Source organism: Strix aluco, chromosome 3 (genome assembly GCF_031877795.1).
Source record: "Strix aluco isolate bStrAlu1 chromosome 3, bStrAlu1.hap1, whole genome shotgun sequence".
In the NCBI taxonomy this organism is placed as follows: Eukaryota; Metazoa; Chordata; class Aves; order Strigiformes; family Strigidae; genus Strix; species Strix aluco.
Window position 1 is genome coordinate 95,904,141 of NC_133933.1, and position 23,867 is coordinate 95,928,007.

At 39.3% G+C, this 23,867-nt stretch overlaps 1 protein-coding gene across 5 annotated transcripts in view; it reads left to right on the plus strand.

Moving 5' to 3' along the window:
- The window catches only part of PHIP (PHIP subunit of CUL4-Ring ligase complex), a 118,859-nt gene that overhangs the window by 28,636 nt on the left and 66,356 nt on the right, over nucleotides 1-23,867 (plus strand). For 4 of the 5 annotated variants that reach the window (XM_074819715.1, XM_074819716.1, XM_074819717.1 and 1 more), the window contains exons 8-15: nucleotides 6,201-6,422; nucleotides 7,053-7,153; nucleotides 14,043-14,113; nucleotides 14,873-14,973; nucleotides 15,065-15,105; nucleotides 16,262-16,360; nucleotides 18,417-18,570; nucleotides 19,498-19,632. In XM_074819715.1, coding sequence (XP_074675816.1) covers nucleotides 6,201-6,422; nucleotides 7,053-7,153; nucleotides 14,043-14,113; nucleotides 14,873-14,973; nucleotides 15,065-15,105; nucleotides 16,262-16,360; nucleotides 18,417-18,570; nucleotides 19,498-19,632 — 924 coding nt within the window. Of the gene's footprint in view, nucleotides 1-6,200; nucleotides 6,423-7,052; nucleotides 7,154-14,042; nucleotides 14,114-14,872; nucleotides 14,974-15,064; nucleotides 15,106-16,261; nucleotides 16,361-18,416; nucleotides 18,571-19,497; nucleotides 19,633-23,867 lie in introns of those variants that run through there. The other variant, XM_074819719.1, reaches the window with a different exon arrangement.

Genomic DNA, 23,867 nt, shown 5'->3' on the forward strand with positions numbered 1-23,867 from the left:
TTCACTCCCTTTGTGGGGGAGGGGCAGCGGCCGCGTGGTCTCAGACCCCAGCAGGGGCTAAACCATCACAATGCCAAATAATTGGATTAATATATACTTACATTGCTGTGTTATGGGTAAAATGACTACCAGAGTTCTAGCTTAGATGAAATTAAGAGAAATGACAGAATTTGTGTTATATTTGCTGCTAGACTGCTCTGATTTTTTTTTTTAATGATAAACCCTAGGGATATTGGAGAATTTGAAGATTAGTGCTCAGAAAAGATTTGTGGCACTGTCCAAAGCTTTGGAAAATGGTGCCTGTTAGTAAGGTGCTCTAGCAGGCTTGAGGTATAGAACTTCCAGTGTAAAAGCAAAGGGGTTGTTTGATTATTGTACAGTTTTGTCTGTGGGGTACTTTTTTTCTTTGGATCCTATTACAACTGCATTAAGAGTGTAACTTTCCATTAGAACAACTTTATCAAGGGCTTTGGCGACTTCTAACTTTTGGAGGTGCTGAAAGTGTGCAGGGGAGAGAAAGCTTTTCGTTATGGATACTGAGACACGTGAAAAAGAGAGTAAGAGGCAAATACGGGGCAAAAGCATCTTTCTCAACAAACCACAGTGACGTGAGGAAGTGGTGGACCAGGTAGGTAAGCAAAGGTTGTGGGGTGGTGTTGATGGAAGAAACCCTGAAAACAATAAGAAGGGCTGAAGGGGGCCCACCCCAAGTGTATGCACACAGATCAAGAAGTGCATTATGGGGAAAGCTTTCATGCTTTAAGAAATCAGCCTGACTAGGTGCCCATCCGAAGTGCCTGTGCACTAACATGCTATGGAGAAAAGCAGGAGGAATTGCAATTGTGGGTGTAGTTGCAAGGCTGCGATCTCATTGGGACCAACAAGGTAGGGTGTGGTTGGCTAGCTCCCAGGACTGGGGTGCTGCTGTGGATGGACACAGGCTCTTCAGAAAGGACAGTCCGGGATGGCAAGGAGTGGGAGTTGCCCTTCATGTGAGACTGTGGCAGGAATGCCTGAAGCTCTGCCTGGGGAGAGGTGATTAGCCAGCTGAGAGCTCATGGGTGCGAGTTAGGGGGCCGACCAGTGTGGATGACATTGGGGTGGGTGTCTGCTACAGGCTGCCTGATCAGGAAGAAGAGATGAGGCCGCCTTCGGACGATGGGAAGAAGCTTCACCTGGCCTCCTGGTTGACTTGAACCACCCTGGTATCTGCTAGAGGGGGAACATAGCAGTGTGAGGCAATCCAGGAAGTTTCTACACTAGTACACTGATGACGGTGTCCTGGCTCAGGTCATTGAGGAGCTGACAACAAAAGTCATTCTGCTGGATCTGATAGATACAAACAGTGAAGAACTGTTTGGGGTTGTGAAGGTCAGGGGCGGTCTTGACTGCAGTGAGCAGGAGGTGATGAAGTTCAGGATCCTGTGAGGAGAGACCAAGGCAAAAAGCAGGATCACAGTCCTGGACTTCAGAGAAGCAGGTTTTGTCCTGTCTGAGGGCCTGCTTGGAAGAATCCCATGGGAGAGAGGAGGAGTCCAGGAGAGCTGGCTGTTTTTTAAGGGTCACCTGTTCCAGTCTGAAGAATGGTCCATCCTGATGAACAGGAAAGCAAGCAAAGGTGGCAGGAGGCTAGAGTGGATGAGCAAGGAGTTCCTGACAAAACTCAAACACAAAAAGGAAGCATGCAAGAGGTGGAAGCAGGGAGAGATGACTTGAGAGAAATACAGAGCCATTCTCTGAAAGTTCGGTTAAGAAAGCTGAAGAGAGCCTGGAGTTGAATCTGGCAAGGGATGTGAAGAGCAACAAGAGTGACTCCTTCAAATGTATCAGCAGCAAAGGGCAGTCTAGGGAAAAGGGGCCTGCTAATGCATGAGACAGGAGACCTGGTGACAGAGGACACGGAAAAAGACGGGATGCTTGATGTCATCTTTGCCCCAGTCTTTAGTGGTGTCCTGGTTTCGGCTGGGATAGAGCGAATTTTTTTTTTTTCCCCTCTCCTTTTTAGTAGCTAGAATAGTGCTGTGGTTTAGATTCAGTATGGGATTTGGTATGAGAAGAATGTTGATGTACTGATGTTTTTAGCTGTTGCTAAGAAATCAAGGACTTTTCAGCTTCCCGTGTCCTGCTAGTGTGCAGGTACACAAGAAGGTGTGGGGGAACATAGCCAAAACAATGGACCCGTATTGGCTGGTGGAATATTCCATATCATCTAGCGTAATGCTCAGTATATATCTATATACTCAGTATATAGATAAGGGTTGATCTTATCTCTGGTTTCCAGGATTGTGGATTTCTGGGATCACTAGCCTGGAACGGGCTAGGCATCGGTCAGCGGGTGGTGAGCAATCACATTGTGCATTACTCATTTGTATTTTCTATTATTACTATTATTATTATTTTATTTCAATTATTAAATTGCTTTTTTCTCAACATATAAGTGTCCTTACTCTTACCCCTTCAACTCTCACCCATTCCCTAGGGGTGGGGGAGGGTAAGTGAGCAGCTGCTTGGTGTTTGGCTGCTAGTCAGGTTTAAATCACAACAAGTGGCCAGATGTGTCTTCAGGAATCCCAAATCCTTGAGACCAGAGGGAAAGTCTGGAGCAAGGAAGATGATGACTTGGTGGAGGGGGATCAGGCTAGGGAACGTTTAAATGAGCTGGTCATACACAAATCCATGGGACTTGATGCTGAGGGCACTGGCCAGTGACTTTAAGGCCACTCCCAATTATCTTTGAAAGGCTGTGATAATCAGGAGAGGTTCCTGAGGACTGGAAGAGAGCAAGTGTCACTCCTGCCTTCAAGAAGGACAGGAAGGTGGTTCCAGGGAACTACAGACCATTCATCTTCATCTCAGTCACCCGAGAAGGTGATGAAGCAAATCCTCCTGAAAGCCATCTCCAAACATATTGACAATAAGAAGGTGATCAACATAGATGTATGAAGGGGAAAATAATTCCTGTCCAACTTGATAACCTTATATGATGAAATCACTGAGTTGGATGAGGAACAGTAGTGAATGTTGTTTTTCCTGACTGTAGTGAGGCATTCAACACCGTCTCCCATAGCATCCTTGCTGACAAATTGATGAGGTACAGGCTACATAAGTGGACAGTGAGATTGAAAATGGCCTGAACCACCAGGTTTGAAGGATTGTGATCAGCCGCATGAGGTCCAGCTGGAGGCCAGTCACTATGGGTCTACCACAGGGTTTGGTACTGAGCCCAGTACTTCTTTAACATTTTCTTTAAGGATCTGAGTGATGGGTCAGTGGGTATCTTCAGAGGATGTGCAGAAGATAACAAAATCAGGAATGGTCAATTCATCATCATGGGCAACCTGCTGTAGGTAACCCTACTTGAGCAGGGGGGGTTGGACTAGGCAATCCCCAGAGGTCCCTTCCCACCTCAGTGATTCTGTGATTCTGTCTGTCCCTTGCTGTTCAGCTCTGCAGACTGTGGTTGTTTTCCCTGGGCTGGCACTGTAGCGGTCTAGCAGTTAGATAAGGCAGATGTGTACCCCAGAATCTCAGCATGGAAGTTTTATGTAAAAGTAGAAATAGTATAGCCTGTACCATTGCTCTCCTTACCCAAGAAGCAGAAAATGTAATTATTGACAAGCTTCCCTTATCTCCGTTGTCAAATAGACACGTTCCTGCTACAGTCTCTCTTAGGAAAAGTTTTTAGAAGTAGAAACTGGCTGTTGCTTGCAGTTACTAACCAAGATGTCACAAAGCAGCTGTCCTTGGTTGAGTGTTGAGGTTAACTGTTCAGAGCGGTGTTCTTCTATAATGCTGATTGCTTAGCATCAGCACCCTTGGAGGACCAAAGAGAAATCTGAAGTCTCACACTGTACTTTTCTGTGAGGAAAGAGGGATGTTCTCTTAACGGAAGTAGTTGTTTAGAAGGAACATGCAGTGGCACAGAATTTGTTTAACAACCTTAATTGGAGGCTCAGAAGTTTATGCTGATAATGACTAGGGCAGAGATGTGGGAGAAGTTGTCTTGCCCACATCTCTGCATTCATGGGTGCACCTGTGGAGAGCTGGGAAGAAAGGAAAGTCATGCCCTTAAAGTTATGTCCACCTGAGGAAAAGTAGAAGCATGACAGCTGGTAAATCAGATTACCTACCAAGGTATTCCAGAAATCACATACACAGTAAAGTTTTAAATTATCTCGATTTTGCATTTCTGGAGTCCCCCTGCAAAACATTCTGCTGGGTTAAAATGCCACTAATGCTCCAGAGTAGGCTTTTTGCTGATGCTAGAGATAAAGACCTTCTGTAGGGAAGCAACCTGTATTTGTCATCTGTAGAAAAATGCGTTCTCTGTGTACCTAGATACAATCAGTATTCTTTTTACTGTTTCAGAAACTGGGGCTGTAGTTGTATCTCGTTGTGTTAAGAGATACATGTCTTGTCTGAATTGATATAAATAATACAGGAAGAGAGAAGCTGCTGTGGATAACTGCCTGCGAGCCAGAAACAACTTCTTGTACACTAAACAAACAGTAGGCTGAGAAAGTTTTCTGTTTTGCAGGGTATTGCTACGAGTGAGAATGGATGTGTAATTGTTAGGTAACTGCAGGTATGCTGTTTTCCTTCTCTCAGATAGTAGTTTTGAATCTGAACCACTACAATGAGTAAAATTTAGCTACATTTTCAAGTAGAAAACTGAATTTATGTTTTTTAGTAATGACAAAAAAAGTTAAGGAAATAAGGGGAAATAAATTGTCTATCCATCAGCATGAATGTAATGTAAACAGGCTAGTCAGTATTTATTAAAAAATGGCAAAAATAAAGCTTTCCAAATGCTTTTATGCATTCCAATAACTGCAGGATGTGTCTGGGTTGCTTTTGAAAGCGTTTTCTGGAGTGTTTGCGGGACAGCTCTACATCACACCAGGTGGCTGTGTCGGTGAGAGCTTCCCGATATGGGGCTGCCCAGAACAGTACCTGAGTTGAACTGTGACAGTGTGGGATTTCTATAGTTACGTGCATGTAGACTGAAGAGTGTATTAAGGAAGGAAAATACATGTAATTTCTGTGTTTACAAAAGTTTTAATGTTGAAAATAGCATCAGAAACCTCTAAATATTTTTTGAGACTTTTGGTCGTTAGATGCTTACGTTCACTGAACGCTTAGCAGTCTTTTAAAAATCTGGCTGTTGGTCCCTGTACTTTGGATACCTTTTTTATGAAAGGTGGGCGGTAGTATTGCCCTGCGTTCTGACTTCTTTAAAGAATAAATAGTGGATAAACTTCTGCAGAGGTACTGTAAGTAGATGGAAGAGGAAAAACCCTAGTGACATTTTATAATGATGGTGTTACATTGTAACATTGCACCTGTGTGTGTCCAGTAGCAAATCAGTGGCTCTAGATGTTAAAACCCAACACCCAGCTTTGTATTGCTTCGGAACCTGAGCAAATGAATGAAATGTTAACAGCAGGTCTCCTCTGTTAGTGTCTCTGTGCAGTGTTCAAATGTCATTGTGTTGAGCGAGGTGCAGGAATGCAATGAAAAATGAAGGGCTGAGTTCTCAAATTTTTGCTAGGGCTGTGAATTTGTTGTATGCAGGCAAGCAGATGTTACAGTGATGTGGGAAGACCAGCAAAATGTGTGTTAAGTATGAAGAGGTAGATGAAGCCTCTGAAGTTTGTCGAGAAAGGGTAGTCATTTCAGTGTTTGTTAATGTGAATATCAAAACGGGTTTATAGTACTTTGACTTAATAGTGGACTAGCTGTTCATACAGGCTCTTTACCTCATTGTTACTGTGGGAAGTGTACTGCTAATGCTGGTAGGGCATGAGGATGAAACTAGGAATATAAGGAACATACGTGGGTATAATGCTAAATGACAAACATGGTACCAATTCATAATTCATTTTCATGTTTAATGTAAACTTTCATTTTAATGTATTGCAACAGCTGCTTCAGTTTGCTGGAGTTTTGGAAAAAGTGTCTTACTGAAGAGCATAAATCCAACTTGCTGTAAGATTTGTGATCTGTATTATAAAAGCATCATGCTTTGTATATACTGTTGAGAATTAATGTAATCTTGTGTTTTGAATGCAGTGTGGAAAACTGCTAAAAGCTTGGGGGGGAAATATGTATGCCACTAGTTCTGTGTTTCAGTTCATTATGTTAGTTAACTGTAACATCAAAACAGCTAATGGTTGAAATGATTTCTGCCTTACTTCTAGGGATCAGATGATTGCCTTGTAAAAATCTGGGCAACAGATGATGGAAGGTTGTTGGCTACCCTGAGAGGGCATGCAGCTGAAATATCTGATATGGCAGTGAACTATGAAAACACCATGATAGCTGCTGGAAGCTGTGATAAAATGATCAGAGTTTGGTGCCTTCGAACTTGTGCACCCTTAGCAGTTCTGCAGGGCCACAGTGCATCTATAACATCGTTGCAGGTAGGTTTTTGCTTTGTGAACTCACCTGAGCAATAAAATGCATCATTTGACCGAAAAAGGAACCACCTGAGAATGGTCTGTGTAATAAAAACATGTGCCTGGCAACTAAGCTGTGAAGTGAGAAGGAATTTCCACGGTACACATTAAGAAATAGCATGTGTTTATTGTCAAAATGCCTGACCCTTGAAAAATGCCAGACATAATCCTTGTTCGAAAAAATTGCATGATGCATGTGTGCAGTTCTGTTTTGAAGTGTCATTGCTTTGCAGGCTGTGATTCTGAGGGCAGGTACATTGAGTACGAACTGCAGTCGCTGCTGAATACTTTTGATTGTTTCTGTTTAGAGTTGCATGCTGTTGCACAACTTGGGTTGTGGGGAGGGAGAACCCAGAGTGCTTTGGCAAGTAACCCAGAAGGGTTGTTCCGAAGGAAGAGAGTGACTCTGAGCAGCATCATGTTATTTTGGTGTTCATTGCAACTTACTTTCCTTAAATATGGTTTGATACTTGATTTTTTTTTTTTTTTTTTTTTTTTGGTGAGAAGTCAATGACTTGAGGAACTTCTTAGCACATCTGGAACAGATTAACAGGAGACCTTTTCTTTTTTCTCCCCCCACCCCCTTCCTCCCAGTTCTCTCCACTGTGCAGTGGCTCAAAGAGATACTTATCTTCAACCGGGGCAGATGGAACAATATGCTTTTGGCTGTGGGATGCTGGCACCCTTAAAATAAAGTTAGTTGCCATTTTATTTGTTGCTATTTCTTTTTTTGTAATTAAGAATGATGTACAAATGTTGGAGAAAAATTTGACTAAAACAAAACTTGTCACTGGCTGGTTCACTGTGTATGATCTATTTCTGATGTAGCTATAGCTTGCTTACCTTTTAAGGTTTAAGTTGATAGTATAACATTTTGTGGAGTGAAGCAAGTAACTGCATACCCAGTTTTGCTGTATCTGTGTTAATTTAGTAAAAAAGTCTAATGAATTTTTTTGTTATATGATGTCAGAGTTGGTGCTTTTTGATTCTGTTCTCATCTCTTAATCCCAAACTAAATGAAATTTATGTTGATAAAATGATTACAATTTAGACATGAAAATCCAGATTTTTTTTAGGAGACTGTAATGTTCTAGTATAAATTAGGGTGGGGTATTTTTGATATTTGTTCTTTCTTTCCTTATCTATATTAATTTTTCATAGTTGGTCTTTACTGTAGCATGGCAGGAGGCAGAATTCTTTGGCAGCTGTATATTGGAGGCTGAAGTTGAGCCTGAAGTTTCTGCCTTCACAATGTACGATACTCAAAATGTAGTCAGGACCCTCAAATAGAGCTCGTTTTTAAAATTAACTTGTAGTGACTTTCAGATGCTTCTTGCTCCTTTTCCTTTATTACAAAACACCTGTAGCTTAAAATTCAAAATAGTTGTTTTAGTAATCATTAGTGATTTAGCTTTGGGGATGGGATGTGTTCTTACGGATATATTCTCCTAGCAGGTAGGTTCCGTTTTCTTGTAGTTTTGGTATTTGCTGTTAGAATCTTTTTTGCAGTTTGCCAAGGTTATGCAGGGCTTGTAGATACATTTGCCTAGGTACTTCTCTAGTTGTCTGGACCTTAACTATTTTGATGTTCAGTGGGTGTTTTGGCTCTTTTTTTGATACTGTAGATGAAGCTGATTTTCAGGCTGTTAATCCTCTGCTGCCTGGTACATGCTGTAATCAAAGACTCTCATTCTTATTGAGGAGAGGAGGAGACGGCTAACGTGCTTCTTTTTAATGTGCAAAGGGAGAGGAGTTGCTACCATGTTATTTTTCTTAAGGTCTCTTAAGTCTGAGCTCTTGTTGACAAGACGAAATCTTAATCTGCCTGATTTGTAAACCTTTTGAGCCCACATTTCTCTCTTACTTTTTTCCTTTCATTCTTTTTTCTCCTTTTCCTAAGTAGAGTTTGAGTCTGTGGAATTGAATTTTGAAACAACTCTGTCATTAGAGAACACAGAATCCATGAGAGTTTAGTGGGTTATACTATATGAGCTGAGAGATGAACATTCAGAAATCGTGAATGTTTGGATGAATTATGGAGTTGGATGGGATTTGTTTTCAGGTAAAACTTAGGGAGTGAGAAAGTTGGCATCAGGTATGGTAGGGGATTCTCAACTAATTCCCTTCCATGGTGATATGTAAATGTAGAATAAAAATTTTCAGTGGGATGCACTCAGCAAATATTAAAGGAACAAAAGATTTTTGAGTAATGCTTTCATGTATAAGTAGTCACAGCAGATGTGATCAGACAGTGTTACAGAGAAAACAGATTAGTTGAGCTGTCTCATGCAGCACAGCAAGGAAGTGATCTGGTAACCCAAGCCATGCCAGTGGCTCATGTTGCATAACCACGGTGTGCAGAGTAAACTTTGAGACTGGAATTTGTACCATCCTTACCTTCTGTTCTTGGAAGTATTTTATACATTGTGTTTGAGAAGACGGAGGAACCCTTTAAGCTGTGTTTCTTCAGTCTGGAAAAAGATGAATGCATGAAGATGAGGCATGTACAGTCATCAGTGTCTAGAGGAGGGTATATAATGAGTCATTGCTTGTTGGCCCTTACTGTACTGGAGGGTATCAAGTGAAGGTAGTCAGTTCCAAATTGGAAGGAGATAGTTCTTTGCAAAACATGCAGTTAAGTTATTGAACTCCTTGCCACAGAGTATTATGCATTATATGAGGGTAATAAAAGGCATCACTCTGTGCTTTTTCTGCTTTTACACATCCAGTTTTGGCTACTTTGGAGGCAGTATACTGGTTTTAGATCTTTGTTTGAACTTAGTAGAGCTGTTATGTATTTGAAGTAATGATACTTTTTGATCCAAGCTAAAACTTGATAAAGATATGGTAACATCTAAATAAGAAACAGATACATCTTTTGGGACTGGGACATAACTGTATGTCATTTAAGCTATTGAAATAGTTGGACACCCAGAAAAGTCTTAATGTAGCTCTTCCTGAATTGAACAGCTTACTAGCTCAGGGGAATTTGTTAGTTACAGGAAGTTTTACTTAATGTGCTAACCTGTAAACTTTTCTAACTGCGGTTGTCCTGCTTATTTCACTAAACCAAAATAAATTATACTGTGAAACTGAAAGTCCAGTGTAATTTTCCACAAGGAAGCTGCATTGTGTGGACAGTGCATGTCAGTAATGGGTGTATGTTGTCATAACAGTTTTTGATGAAGCAATTGCACTTCCTTAGACCTTTAGATCTGGATCTACTTCCAGAACTGTGAAAACATGGCAGATTCCCTCCACATCCCTTCAGTAATGTGCTGGGGGAAATTAAGTGCCAGCAATATAATAGCATCAAAGGAAAGAAAGGTTTCTGTCAATTTTTTTCATAAGGCCCTTCTTGAGGTTATTTTTTTAAAAACATGATGTGTAAGCCATCTGGAAGAGAGAATAACTGGTGAGGTAGGAAGCTTGTCCTTCCTTTTATCGCTATAGTAAAAAATACAGGCTTCTGTTCAGTATCTCTAAAAAGGAGGAAAGCTGGCAGAGAAAATTAAGATTTTTTTTTTTTTTTTTGAACTACAGTTATTCAGGTTCTGAGCTTGCTGTCCTGTATCTCAGTCCCAGCACCACTCCCACCCCAGAAAGGAGAAAAGGGGGCTTTCAAGCGAGACCAAAAGATCTGAATAGTACAGGTGAAGGGTGCCGTCACATGCTTAAGTCAGAACTTGATGTCGTGCTCGTGCTGAGCTTGACTGCAGCCTATCCTTCAAGAATACAATTGCCGTCAGTGATGAAAGTGTGTTACTAAATCGTCCAATAGTTGAAATGGGGACTGGTGGGGGGAGAGAGAGATGCACATCACCCCCCCCACCCCCCGCCCCTGCTTTTTATACTCAGCACTACTTGAATCATCTGGGCGTAAGTTAAGATTATGAGCTGTTGGGCAGCCTCATGATGATCATGTGGTTGATTGTAGTTTCAAGATGATTGGCAGTGCTAGCAGTACTTTGCTGAACTTTTCCATGAAATATAGGAAGGGCAGTGTTTGGATACACTACTGTGTTGTGTGCTCTTGAATTTAAAAATAGTGAGTTTTGTTCTTGATTGTGCTGAAAAACTCTTTCAGTTAAGTCTACTGGATCAATTCCCTGTCTTTAACTGAAAATTGGACTTAGTCCCTCCTGAGAAGAGCTCTCTCTGAAGGGAATCTTTCCCTGTCAGCTTCTTCAGGAAATAAGGAAAATCAGAATTGTTCTTTATTCCCCACTTATGAGATCAAAATATTATAGAGCAATTACTTATCTCAACATAGCATGAAAAACTGGAAAACTCACTACCTTGAAAACTGTAGCATTTGCCATTAAAATGGACTTTGACATCTTTTAAGCCTCCTAATGTCTAGTGCCCTATCCCAGTTCTGTTTTCTGTTTTTTTTATCTCTGCAAATGTTAATTTTGTTTCATTCTTAGATCACAAAAATCTTTGTATTCAGCTTTGCCGGCAGCTCTGCTGCAGTATTGATTGTATCTCTGAAATTAGAGGCTTCCTGTGTTGGTCTTCCAGTTTTTTGGTAACCTTATTAATTGAGGCATGTTCAGTATCTAGGTTACACATATGGCCCAGATGGGAGGTGCTTGGTGACAGAGCTCTGTTTTGATAAACTGCAGAAGAACACATTACAGTAGGTTTGATGCCATAGGATGAAGCACAGACATTGGCACGGCTGACCACAAAATTCTCATGTTGTTCAAAGGAGAATGATTAGCCTTGCTCATGTGCTTCTGTGTCTAGTGTGGGTGCGTGTTCTTCAGTATTTACAGAGCCTTCTGTGTGCTCTTCTTTCAGTGAAGAGATTTCTGACCAGCCAGTTAACCCTGCATGCCTAAAAGCAGTAATGTTCCAGGTAGATGAATTTGGTTTCCAAATAGAGAACAGGAAAGTTGGTTGTTGCTGCCGGTAAGGAAGGCAAGGAATTGTCCCAAACAAGATGGGAAAACAATTAAAAATTTAGGTAGTCAAGACTCCCCCTATTTAGTGTCCTGTTACTATTCTGGATGGTGATAGAAAACACAAAAGACAGATCCTGTATAAGTTGACAGAAGGGAGAAGAGAGAAAATCAGCCTTAGGTCTTCAGAAATTGAAGAATAATCTGTCTCAAGTTTAAGGGAGAATTATTACAACTGGTCAGTGCAGCAGAGTTAAAATAGTTGCACTGCAAAATATTTGCATATGTACTGACAAAGATGCTGAGTTTTCTTGTTATTCTTCTGCCACCTGTTTGGATCACAAGTTTCCAGTGTTAGTCTGTTACTGGCAGACCGTATGAACAAGGCAGCAGAACTGTCTCACAGATTTGGGTAGAGGAGCTTACTATACTGCTTTTCTTCTTTTCTATTTTTTCCCCCATAATTTTAAAAAGAGGAAAAAAACTTAGGAAAAACACATGCTGATGATTTTGATGTTCCTATTTTGGACAAGACGTTGGTTTCTCAATTGTCATCAGCGTGGTGTGATACTTCCCATCTGCTTTCTTAAGCAGAAGGCACTTGGTGTTAAAGGGGCTGGTCATACACCAGAATTCAGGTATGCTGAACCTTGTTCGTTAGCTTGCAAACAGAGACTTTAATTTGTTTTCTGGAAATGTGTTCCCACATTTGTTTTCTGGAAAGAAATCTTCCTTGAGCCACTACATGCCCACAGTGAGGTCTTGAATTAGGTAACCATTCCTGCACTGTGGCTGCATTTTGAAGAAGACGAACTTGAGGCATTTATATGGGTGAGTGTGTCCCTTAGCTGAGGCACATACGCCATATTGTTTCTTTGTCTGCTGTTTTGAGTGCAGGTTATTTTTTTACTTCAGTCCCTCTCATTTCTGGATTTGTGTTGAACTTACTACAGGTCTCGTCCAGGAGGAAAATGGTTTTCCAGGGCTTTTCTCTCTCTGTGAAATATTTGTGAAGTTATCTGTGTGCCTTCCAGCCACTTAATAATTGGATTGAGAATGTCTGTAAAGTGAAACAATTAGCTTGGTTTCTGTATGTTGCAAGAAATTATACTTTTGCCCCCTACCCTTGCTTCCCAAAAATACTGAGTGCCCAACTCATTTTCCAAAGACCACAGTCTGCTCTGTTCTAAAAGAATGCTATAATCTTTTGTCTCTTAATGCCTAAAATAACACACATTAGAGAGACATAAGTTGGAGAATTTAACTTGGTTATCCAAACTAGAACATAAGTTCATACTTGCTCTATTTTGCAGCTGTCCTAACTCCAAAGGCAGAGTTCACAAACCACAGTGGAAGAAAACAGCAGCCTATTTATCTATTTACACTTGCTCCAAGTTATGTAAGCTGCATATTGAATCATCTGACAGTTCTTTTTATGTTAGTATCTCAGTTAAGAAGGGTTTCAACTGTTTTGTAGAATAGATCTTTGTCTTGTTTAGTGTATCTTGTTGTGAAGTTTTCTTGTCATGAGTCTGCAGGGAGTTACCTTAAAACTCCTAGAGGGAAGTTCACAGAAATGGCCTATACTGAAGGGACAGTTTGGAGACAGATTTTACCTGGTATTCCTGGTGTTTATTACTTTGTTTTATGCGTAGGTACCACTAAGGTTTAATGCTTACTACTTTCTTTGAGATAGGAATAGCTAATGAGTGGAGAAACGTCTCTTATGCATCTGCCTTCAGCTGAAATGAATTATATGGACCATTTTGCTTTTAAAAGAGAAAATTTTGGATAAGTTATGAATATGCATTCTTTTATGTTAAAACAGATCTTTAGTGATGACACTTGTGGGTGTAATGCTGCTGTTCTCTAGTAAGTTTATTCTTTTGAGTGAAGATTGCAGATGGCATACTATGCAAGACCACCTACTGATTTGAGGTTGCTGCAGTGCGTGAACAGACTTGAAGTAATGATTGAAGAAGCAGATCTGATTTGTTTTGGTTTTATACACTCTTAAACTGCCAAATCCATTGAAGCTTTAGTTCTGCTTGCACATCAGGTTCTGAAATGCCTAAAAGAAAGCGCAGGCCATAAAGTAAAATTCCTTACAAACTTCTAGCCATTGTCCTTATGTTATTTGGGCACTATTTGAAACTAGCTCACAAAGAATATATGTCCTCTGAAGAAACTGGTATATTCTAATACTGTGAAAAACTACAAATTTATTTAAATTTCTTTTGTATCCTTATCTATAAAGAGCACCAAGCTCTGTTTCTCTCTTGTAAAAGCAGCTGTGTGCTGCAGGAGAAAACCAGAGTTCCAGTACACCCAGTAGTTTAAAAGTGAACATCATGAGCAGCTGGCTCTGGTGTCTTTTGTTGTGCTTTGCTGGTGACTTAAGGAGGAGAGTGTTTTATATAGCAATATTAGAGAGGAGAGAGGAATGGGATTTAAGTTGTGATACAACTCTCCTTGATACATGGATTACTTAGTCCATCTGGATGTCTTAGTTTCCTAAAGATCAGATCATGAAGCATAGTCACACAAAATTGTTTATAGATGGGCAGCCATCTGTTCCTTCATACTTAATTTTGTCCTTCTGTGCTTTATTTCTAAGATGCTGACTTACTTTTTGAAGCCCTATTAGGAAATTATTTGTCTGTTTCTTTATTTGTAGTCCAAGGCCAACAAAGTTTACAGAACGTCCTCGGCCCGGAGTCCAAATGATCTGTTCTTCTTTTAGTGCTGGTAAGAGACTTTTTTCTTTTTTTCACTTGTATCAATATAAGAAGTCATTTGCAGAGTAAAATGGAATTATAATACGGTTACTGTAGCATATTTCTTGTTAATAAGATGGAATTGAGTTAAAGTAACTATTAGAACAACATTTTAAACAGAAATTCAGAATCTATTCATAAATGCTTGGTGATATGGAAATTGTTGAAAACAGTTAAATATAAAATGTTGAAAGTAAGTCTCTTGTGACTGCAGGTCTTTTAAAACGTGATGTATACCTTTTTCTCAGAGTGATTCTGAGAGTTGGCTTTATCTGAGATGGAATTTATAGGGATTGGGACAAGAAGGTGTTGATTACCGGGTTCTCATGGTCTGAATTTCATTGATTCTAGAGTTGACAGTTGAAGAGTGCCGCATAAATAATTGGATAAAATACAAAATGACAGAAACTTATTTTCAGAAAGTGTACTGGAGCTCTAGTTCCATTCAATTTTTGTTAAGCTTGAGGCTTCTAAGGGGCTTAGTTGCAGACAAATTACTGTAGTTAGCTAGTCCTTCAGATAAGTCTGCAGATGCATATTTATCTGACAGCAAATGTGGGGTAATTCAGCTCCAGTTAAACTTTTGAGTTTCTAAATCTTGTTTTTACTTAAAGGTCAGTTGCAGGCATAGCTGAAATGAGATACAGCTATAAATTGAAGTATTTGATGTTACAAGTGTTTGAAAATACTGTAATAACATTAGATTGTCTTATCTGTCTGTTTTTCTCAGGTGGAATGTTTTTGGCCACTGGGAGTACAGATCACATCATTAGGGTTTATTTCTTTGGATCAGGTCAGCCAGAGAAGATATCAGAGCTGGAGTTTCATACTGTAAATACTTTTTTTTTAAATTACATGTGTTTGATTAAAATAATTTGCATAATTTGGAATAATTTTTTTTCTTCTACTCTTTTTTATATAGGACAAAGTTGACAGCATTCAGTTTTCTAATAGTAGTAGCAGGTAAGCACACAATTTATTAATTTATTTATTCGGAAGTTTTTTTTACCTTGTGGACATTTGTAAATATCAGTTTCTGATATTATTTTAAAAAAAAAATTGCTTTCTGTTTTGAGGTTCATCTAGTAAAATCATCTGTAACTACTGGATTCTCACAGTTTTGTTTTAATAATACTCCTTCAATTTTACAGTTGTTTTTATTGTAATGAATGATTAAAGTATTTTGAATTTGCCAAAATCAAGTAATTTTATACTCCTTAAGATTTCTTCTTGAGAAATATATTTGTGTGTATATATATATTCACATATAACATACATTATTTTTTAGATATATTTAAATAGATAAATATTTAAAGTAACCTTTTTTTACTTAAGTGCTGGATACAGGAAAACTATCAAACTAGATCTTAACAATATTTTGTTTAGCCTAATGTTTTTTGATGTTTTACTTTTAAGTTCTGGATGTTCAATGTGAAAGATACTAAAGAAAACAGTTCAGTTTTTGAAGTTTCTAACATGTCATTTAATTGATGTTCTAATGTACACTTTTATTACGATAAAATAGTTGTAAACAAAGCTTCATTGTGCTCCACCCACCTTTTTCTCCTATCCCTCCACCCCAAAAAGGGGGAAGAAAAAGTTGGGGGAGAAACTCAAGCTGGGAAACGCTTCTTCAGATAAGCATCATAATACTTGGACAACATACTGTGCTAGCTTATTAGGAGTAGGTTTTGTCCTAAGTCATGTCTGTACTTCTGCTTGCAGTGCTCTCCTGGCTATTCGGCTATTTTTAGCCTTTACATTTTTTTCTTAGCATTACCTGGTATGGTAGGGTCAGTTTCTTAGAGTGCTTGTTGGGTTATGGTGTCCTTGTGCCAGAGCAGTGTCATAAATAGCAAGGTGAGCCAAAAGTCAAAGTACAGTTATTTTGGAAGGGTGTCGGGATAGGGAAGCAGGTTCCACTTTTTGCAGGCCTTAGTTTTTGTACTGGTGTGGGGAGTGTTTTTCACCTCAAACCCGTTGTACAGCATTCTAACACTGTTTGGACTTCTTACAACTTCCTTTTTTGAGTTCCAAATTCTGGAACTTCAGTTTTCAGCTGTCTTTTCTGTATAGATCTGCCTTTGATCTCTGAGTAACTTTTTTCCCCTTTTGTTAGATTCGTGAGTGGAAGCCGTGATGGAACAGCACGGATCTGGCAATTCAAGCGAAGGGAATGGAAAAGCATTTTGTTAGATATGGCTACTCGCCCAGCAGGGTAAGTGATGTAAAAGGTTCTGCTATCAGATAGATACTTGAAGGCCGTTAATATCATTTGCTGACTAATTTAAAAAAAAAACCAAAACAAAATGGGGGGAAAAAAGGGGGGGGGGGAAGGCCGCCTTAAATTATTACTGCTTAAATTGCTTAAATGCATAATATGTTTGTCTAGCTTTTGAAGTCCAGTGGAAACAAATATTTGACTACATATTCAGCTGTAGAAACTTAGCTTGTCCTGATAATAGCTCCACTAGTATTTTGATTAGATTAAAAGCATAAAGGATACTCAAGACCCCTTAAAAGTCAAATTTATATGGCTTTTTACATAGGTATTTATTTCTCAAGCAAGAAAACCAGGTCATATCTGTTCTTGAGACTACTTGCATTTTAGTAATGCTTAAAGACATTGTGGAATCCGCATGCCCAGAAAAGCGGTATTGGGTTCTTTCATACCACATACCAGAGCAAATGAATCTCTTGCTCTGTAATGGGTTCTAATTTGTTAAAACAATCTGAGAATTTAGGTATTTCTAGTGTAGGGAAACACTAGAACAAGCAACAAAAGAGGCTTGAAGATGGAGGATGACTTAGTAGGAATTGTGACTTGCACCCTTTTATTTTGGCATGGAGGAGATGTTTTCCAACTGACATATATTAAAAAGATTTATAATGGGTTTTATGGGTAAACCTTTTTCCTCTTACTGATCATACAGAGTGTTTTGAAGGATGATACTTAATAGGAAAAAAAAATTAAAATTGTTTCAGCAGTAATCCTGTGGAAAGATGTCTGAAAGACCAAGAGGGGGATGGAAGAGAAGGCTAAATAAGCTATAATTTAGTCAGATGTTTAGTTGAGAGAGTATATTGTTAGTTATGGGCAGATGCAACAAGGCATGAACATAAAACTGTTGGACAAGAGTGTATAAAACACTGGTACTTTGAGAACAGACTGAGATTCTCTTGAAAATGCAGCCTGTAAAAATTCTTAGTTTTAACTGATACGGAGAAAAATAGGAATGGATTCTTCTATCATTGTGGTCACAAATGCTGAATTTCTTTGAGAAACTGAACAGCTTATTTCAGTAAAGCACATTTAGCTGAATTCTGTTTTGTCCTTTTGACTAGAGGGATAAGTGCGGCTCCAAATTTGATCTTTTCTGCACAAGCACGATTTTGTCAAAGAAAATTAAATTGCTGCACTGACAGGAAGGAGTGAATTCAGCTTATAAAGCCTCCTGGGTTCTGCATTGAATCTAGAAAGGAATCTGGCTATAACTACATTTTTCTGTTATTGAGTTGAACAATATATACTATTGTGTAATGTATTGTAGTGCTTACTGTACGGAAGATTCTGTATTTTGTCTGCCTCCTTGGTGGTAACATGCTATTGTTGCATTTGGTTGACGTTTTCCCAGAAATTAATGCGATAGAGAATTTAATGGTGACTCATCTTTAAACCACACTGACAAAAAAGTGATTTTGGAGTATTCTGGTAGATTATATTATAGGTGGCTAGTGTTTGGTTTTCATAGTGATAAAAACAAAAACCAGGCAAGATTAAGTGCCATTACTACTGATAGTAAAGTGATATAAGGATGGTGGTATAGTACTAAATATAGTCTGAGAATTTAACTCATTTAAGGGTATCAGAATACTTCTTTCCATATTTATAACTACTTACTACAAATATTCTCCAGGACAGATTACTGTTCACTGGTGACTAGTTTGGATTTTTGCTCTTCTAATGTTACAAGTACTGTAGCTATCAAATTGAATTGAGTTAAGTCAGGTGTCAGAGGACATTTTCTAGAAAAACAGATCAACATATTCTTTAAGATATTAAGAGGACCCTGTAGCCATTGATTAAGCATCTAGAATTCTTTTGTGGTTGTATGTGCTACGTAATGGAAAACATCTTTCATTTCTCCAGTTTCTTGAAGAAGTAGTGCTTCTATTTTTAATAAAGCAAAATAGAGAAGTATTTTCACTTGTTACGGACATAATGTTTTGGCAAACTAGGATTTGCTTTGAAACTTTTTGCTCTTTTGTTTTAGACAAAGTTTACAAGGAGTTGAAGATAAAATCACAAAGCTAAAAGTGACCATGGTGGCATGGGACCGCCATGACAACTCGGTTATAACTGCAGTAAATAACATGACTCTAAAAGTTTGGAATTCTTTCACTGGCCAACTCATTCATATTCTCATGGTAAGCTGTTCCATCTTGATTTATCAATCCTGAATGCAAAACTTACGTATACATCATCAAAATTCTTCCTTAGGTGTTTTTTTCTGTCTGAAAACTGCCTTAACAAATGTTTCCAGATAATTGAAGTGTAATAGGCATGTCTGTCAGCTGTTTATTAGAAAATACGGCTTTAAAGTTGCAAATAACCGTTGCTGTTCAAGATGTCTGAAACTAATTTTGGACTCTTTTTTTTTTTCCCTAAAGTGCTTTCTTGAAGGAGAGAAGGAAACAGTTGTTTATTTTTACCTTTATTTAATGTGACAAAAGTTTTGAAATACCATTAATGGGTAAATTTGCCCTGTTTAAACAGAGACACTTCTGCAACCTAATCATTCCATGAGTACGAAAAATAGTCTTCTATCTAGAATAAATCAAATAACATTTTTACTAATGTCTGATACTTTTTTTTTAACTGAGAAAATAGGTAGCTCTAGGTAACTAGATGCTCTGTTAGAGTTGGAAATATTTCATGCAAAGCTTTAAAATTTATATTAATTTTGGAGATGTTCTCGAACTTTCAGTTATAGAATTGATTTTTTTTTTTATGGATCGAAATTAAATTCCTAACATTCTGTCTAAACAAATTGAAATCTGTGGAACATTAAGACCAAAAGTACTGAACATTGTGGACTGTAACCTTTTAAAATCATGGCAAATGTATTGGGTCATACCGTTGTGAAGGTAGCGTACCTGACATACTACTTAGGAAGCTAAAATTGCAACTGTAAAGAGAAGAGTATAATACACTGCTACAAAAAAAGAAATGTGTGGTCAAAGTAGTTCTTTGCTGGACACTTTCACAGAGTTGCAGTTGCTAGTTTATAGTGAATTCCTGGGTAAATATTTGAGACAATCCTCTTGTTCATCTTGCTGTATCTTTAATTTCAGGGACATGAAGATGAAGTGTTTGTACTTGAACCTCATCCATTTGATCCAAGAGTTCTCTTCTCTGCTGGACACGATGGAAATGTCATAGTTTGGGATTTGGCAAGAGGGGTCAAAATCCGGTCTTACTTCAACATGGTAATTATTGTGCTTTATGTAGATATGCCAAAGCAACCTAAACTTCTTGCTTTTGGAACATACTTATGTAGGCCATCTTGAAGCATGCATTTGTGTATAGGGCAAGATTCTGCATCCAGTGAGGTCAAGAGAAATTCCTATTCAGTTTAGTGGGGCAAAGATTAAATCTATAAATGTAAAAAGTTGTTTCTTTGGCTGTATTTCATAGTGCCATCTTTCTATATGCTTCATCCGCATGAAATTGGAGTGTTAGTTTGCATTGTCAGAGATTATGTGTAAGAGGGTGACAGAGACCTTCCTTCAGTGCTCTGTTTCCTGCCTGTGGAACCAAGGTGGAACTTGGTTTATATTTGCATTACTGATTCTTAATCTGGCTAAAGCTCTTCAGGAGTCACAAGGCAGCTGTTGTATGACGCCTTGGCCCATTGGACTGAATACTGTCAGACTTTCTGTGTAGAGCTCCTCCACATGCAGGTTTAAAATTTGGTCTGTTGTGCACTGAAGTAATTCTTCTGGAAGATGGATGCAACAGGTATTTCCATCTGTTTCTTGATATTAAGTGGGTCTTTGTACATATCTTTTTCCTCAAAAAGGTAATGATGTGTTGTGCAATTCAGACTTTGTCTCCTGGAGAAAATCACAGAAGTCTTTGTAGGATATGAAGAATCATTGAGAATGCTGAGAGTAGGCAAACGGGCTTCATCCAGCCTTCAGCCATAGTGGAATGGCAGTCTTGGAGACCAGCATAAAGAAGATGATCTGAAGAACAGACCTGCTGTAGATGTATTCATAAAAAAAAAAAAAAAAAAAAAGGGCATTAGAAATGAAATCAAGCCAGGAAGGTCACTCTGAACATAAAGAAAGATTTTGAGATGTGCTGTGTACGGTACAGTTCGTAAAGTCTCTGAGAAAATTCTCCCAAGCTTAATGGGAGAGAGAGCAGCTTAGACTCCTTCAGCACTTACCTAGGTTCAGTATTGTTCCCTCTGGATGGACTGATTTCTGTAACTGAACTTAGGAAGGATCCGAGACAATCATCTTGGAGCTATGAGTACAGATCTTTGTTACTCAGTGCTATTCACTGTTACCAATTGAGGTATATGTTCTCATTGCATGGTTAGGTTGCCTTTCCACTACTACTTACGATGGATGTATGATAGTTTTCATGGAATTTAAACTCAGAAGAGGCTGAGCTCATCTGCTCTTTGTAAGACAAGTCCGTTTAAGAGCTATCAATCTAAATTACAGATGCCTGTGATATTAGGCAACCCCTAATCTTTCAGACTGACATACTTATTTCAAGGGTGCAACACAACAGAGATCACATACATTTTTAAGATCTTTGGAGTCAGAGAAATGTGTAGATAATCAGAAGATCTCATCAGCTAGTAATCTGTGCTTCATGCGAGAAATGAATGTGAGAAAGTCTACTTGCTGTGTGAGGTGAGGGAAATTGGGAATCTGGCAATCGGTTTGTCTCAAACCAAAGAATAAGTCATATGAGCCATGTATGCAAGAGAGGCATCTCTCTACAGTCTCTGAATACTTCACCAGCGAGCCTTCCATGTCTGATGCTTCAAAAGACATGGGTAGAAATTAGAGGTTTTCTTAGATGATTGCAGGGGGGAGGTGCTTCTAGACCATGAGACTTGATTGCAAAGTCACCTCTGCAGAGCTGCAAATGTTAAGTTTTCTGGTTTACTAAGGGAGGGCATGAATACATACAGAGCTGCCAGTCTTCTCCCAATTTCCTAACTGGCATATCAGCTGGGAACATCATTAGATTAGCCACTATTAAATTATTCTGATAACCGCTGTACCTTCACTGACTTGCTCAGTATGTCATCTCATACTTCTGAAAAACAGTATTTCTTTTCAGGGGATTGGAAATTTTTACAGATTGGGTTCTTTTGGATCAGACAGGGCACATCATCTGGAGGAACAAAGGCCGAGAGTTGAACGACATGAGATATTTGCTTTACCATTCAAGAACCTCTTATTATCATTGCCTGATAAAACAGTGTCTGTGGTACAAGAACTAGCACTGGATAACTTTGTAACAAAAGCTCCTTAAAAAAAATTGCAGACCTTGGCGGGTGCTGTTGATTGAATTATCAAAGTCTTAGATGACTGTTAGCTTAGTGATAGTCCAGTCAGGTATTCCCATTCTAGATGGATTGCTTGGTACATCTAAAGCCTTGTGGCAAATCCCTAGAGTCAGGTATTTTTAAGTTGGTGTCTGTCCATGCTCCCCCACCCCAAACTCCATTGTCAGCACCAAGAAGAATCAAAATTTGAGGGATGCAGGCAGTGTCAGTTTGAAACATAAGTCCTTTTATCCAGTCAGTGAATGTGAAATTGCAAAGCTGTAGTAACCAAATACATTTTTTGTATTTAAGTTAAATCATGGAATGGTTTTGATTGGAAGGGACCCAAAGATCATCGAGTTCCAACCCCCCTGCCATGGGCAGGGGCACCTTCTGTTAGAGCAGGTTGCTCAAAACCCCGTCCAACCTGGCCCTGAACACTTCCAGGGAGGGGGCATCCACAGCTTCTGTGGGCAGCCTGTTCCAGTGCTTCACCACCCTCATGGTAAAGAATTTATTCCTTATATCTAATCTAAATCTACCCTCTTTCAGTTTAAAACTGTTACCCCTAGTCCTATCACTACACTCCCTGATAAAAAGTCCCTCCCCATCTTTCCTGTAGGCCCCCTTTAAGTACTGGAAGGCTGCTATAAGGTCTCCCCAGAGCCTTCTCTTCTCCAGGCTGAACAACCCCAACTCTCTCAGCCTGTCCTCACAGGGGAGGTGCTCCAGCCCCCTGATCATCTTTGTGGCCTCCTCTGGACCTACTCAAGCAGGTCCATGTCCTTATGTTGAGGAAACATAGTACTCCAGGAGGGGTCTCACAAGAGAGAGAGGGAATGGAGGAATCAAAGTTTACTTGTGCCTGCTGGTTACAGATAGGTGCCAAGAGGAGTCTCTTGTGGTCCTACAGAACATTCTGTCACAGGTTTTTAAACTTAAGATTTGCTATTGAATCAATTGGCACAGTCACAGTTAATTTGAAGCATCTTTGTTCTGTTTGCCAGATTTTGGTCTTTGTAATTAGTAGTAAACTCAGTCCCACAAGTGACTGTCTACACACATGGGTTTACTCTCAGTAAGTATGTATATATTTTATATATTCCATGTTTTCACCTGTAGTTTTTGTTTGATCTAGTTCCATAAGTATTGCATAACTCAGTGTCGGAGTTCACGGGCGTTCAGAATTGGTGTAATTCAGTGACTTGAGTCAGCTAGACTCAGGGAATGATTCACTACCCCAGAGAGTGAAATTTGCCATAGAAATATCAAGAGTGTAAGAGGATTAACAGTTTTTAGGCAATTTTGAGATGCAGCAAATAAGTCCTGGGATGGTTTTAAATAGCATGGGCAGGTACGGGTATTTGTTGTGTTGTGGCCTGTGTAATATACCTGCCAGTCCTGACTTAATAGAGCTGCTAATGAAAAACGTGTTCTCAGTGTATTTCTGTAATTCCTTTTTCCAAGGAATCAAAGAGGTCGTGGCTCTGGTGTTGTAATACTGGGACAGCTTCACATGCTGTATTTCCCAGGTACAAATAAGCATTTAGCAGACTTCTGAAGAAACAGGGTAATAAACCTTAAGTGGTTGCTGCAGCCAACTGTTTCGGAGCTTATGTATTTCACAAAAATAGTGGTTTTCCTACAGAAGGGCAGCACAAACCCTTGTAACTGTTTAAATTGTGCCTCATTACCCAGGCCCTAGTCTCACTGAAGGACTTCAGTGTTGTGTTATTGGGGACCGAGGTCTCCAAAGTAGAGTTCAGCATCCTACCAGATCCTCAGTTTACTGAGCAGTATATGAGATTTAGGTGTCTTAGTGGATGATCCAGGAAAAAAAATACACTGAGTGGTGGGCTGTCTAGTGAAAGCCATTGTGTGATAACATACGTAGAGGTATATTTGAAACGCAGTTTCTTACTCAAAGCTGCAGAAAGGCATCTGGATCCCTTGTGTGGTAACACAACTTCCCAATAACTGAGGGAGGTCCCTGCTCTCCTAAAAGGAGGGCGCAGAAGCAGGTGGCACTCATCTTTTGGGATTGCCTTAACTAATGCTAAGCTGTTGAGCTGGGAAATGGAAAGCCTAGATTTTATTCTCTCCTCAGTGGCAAGGTGTTCAATTAAACATCTGCCAGTTACCCAGGAG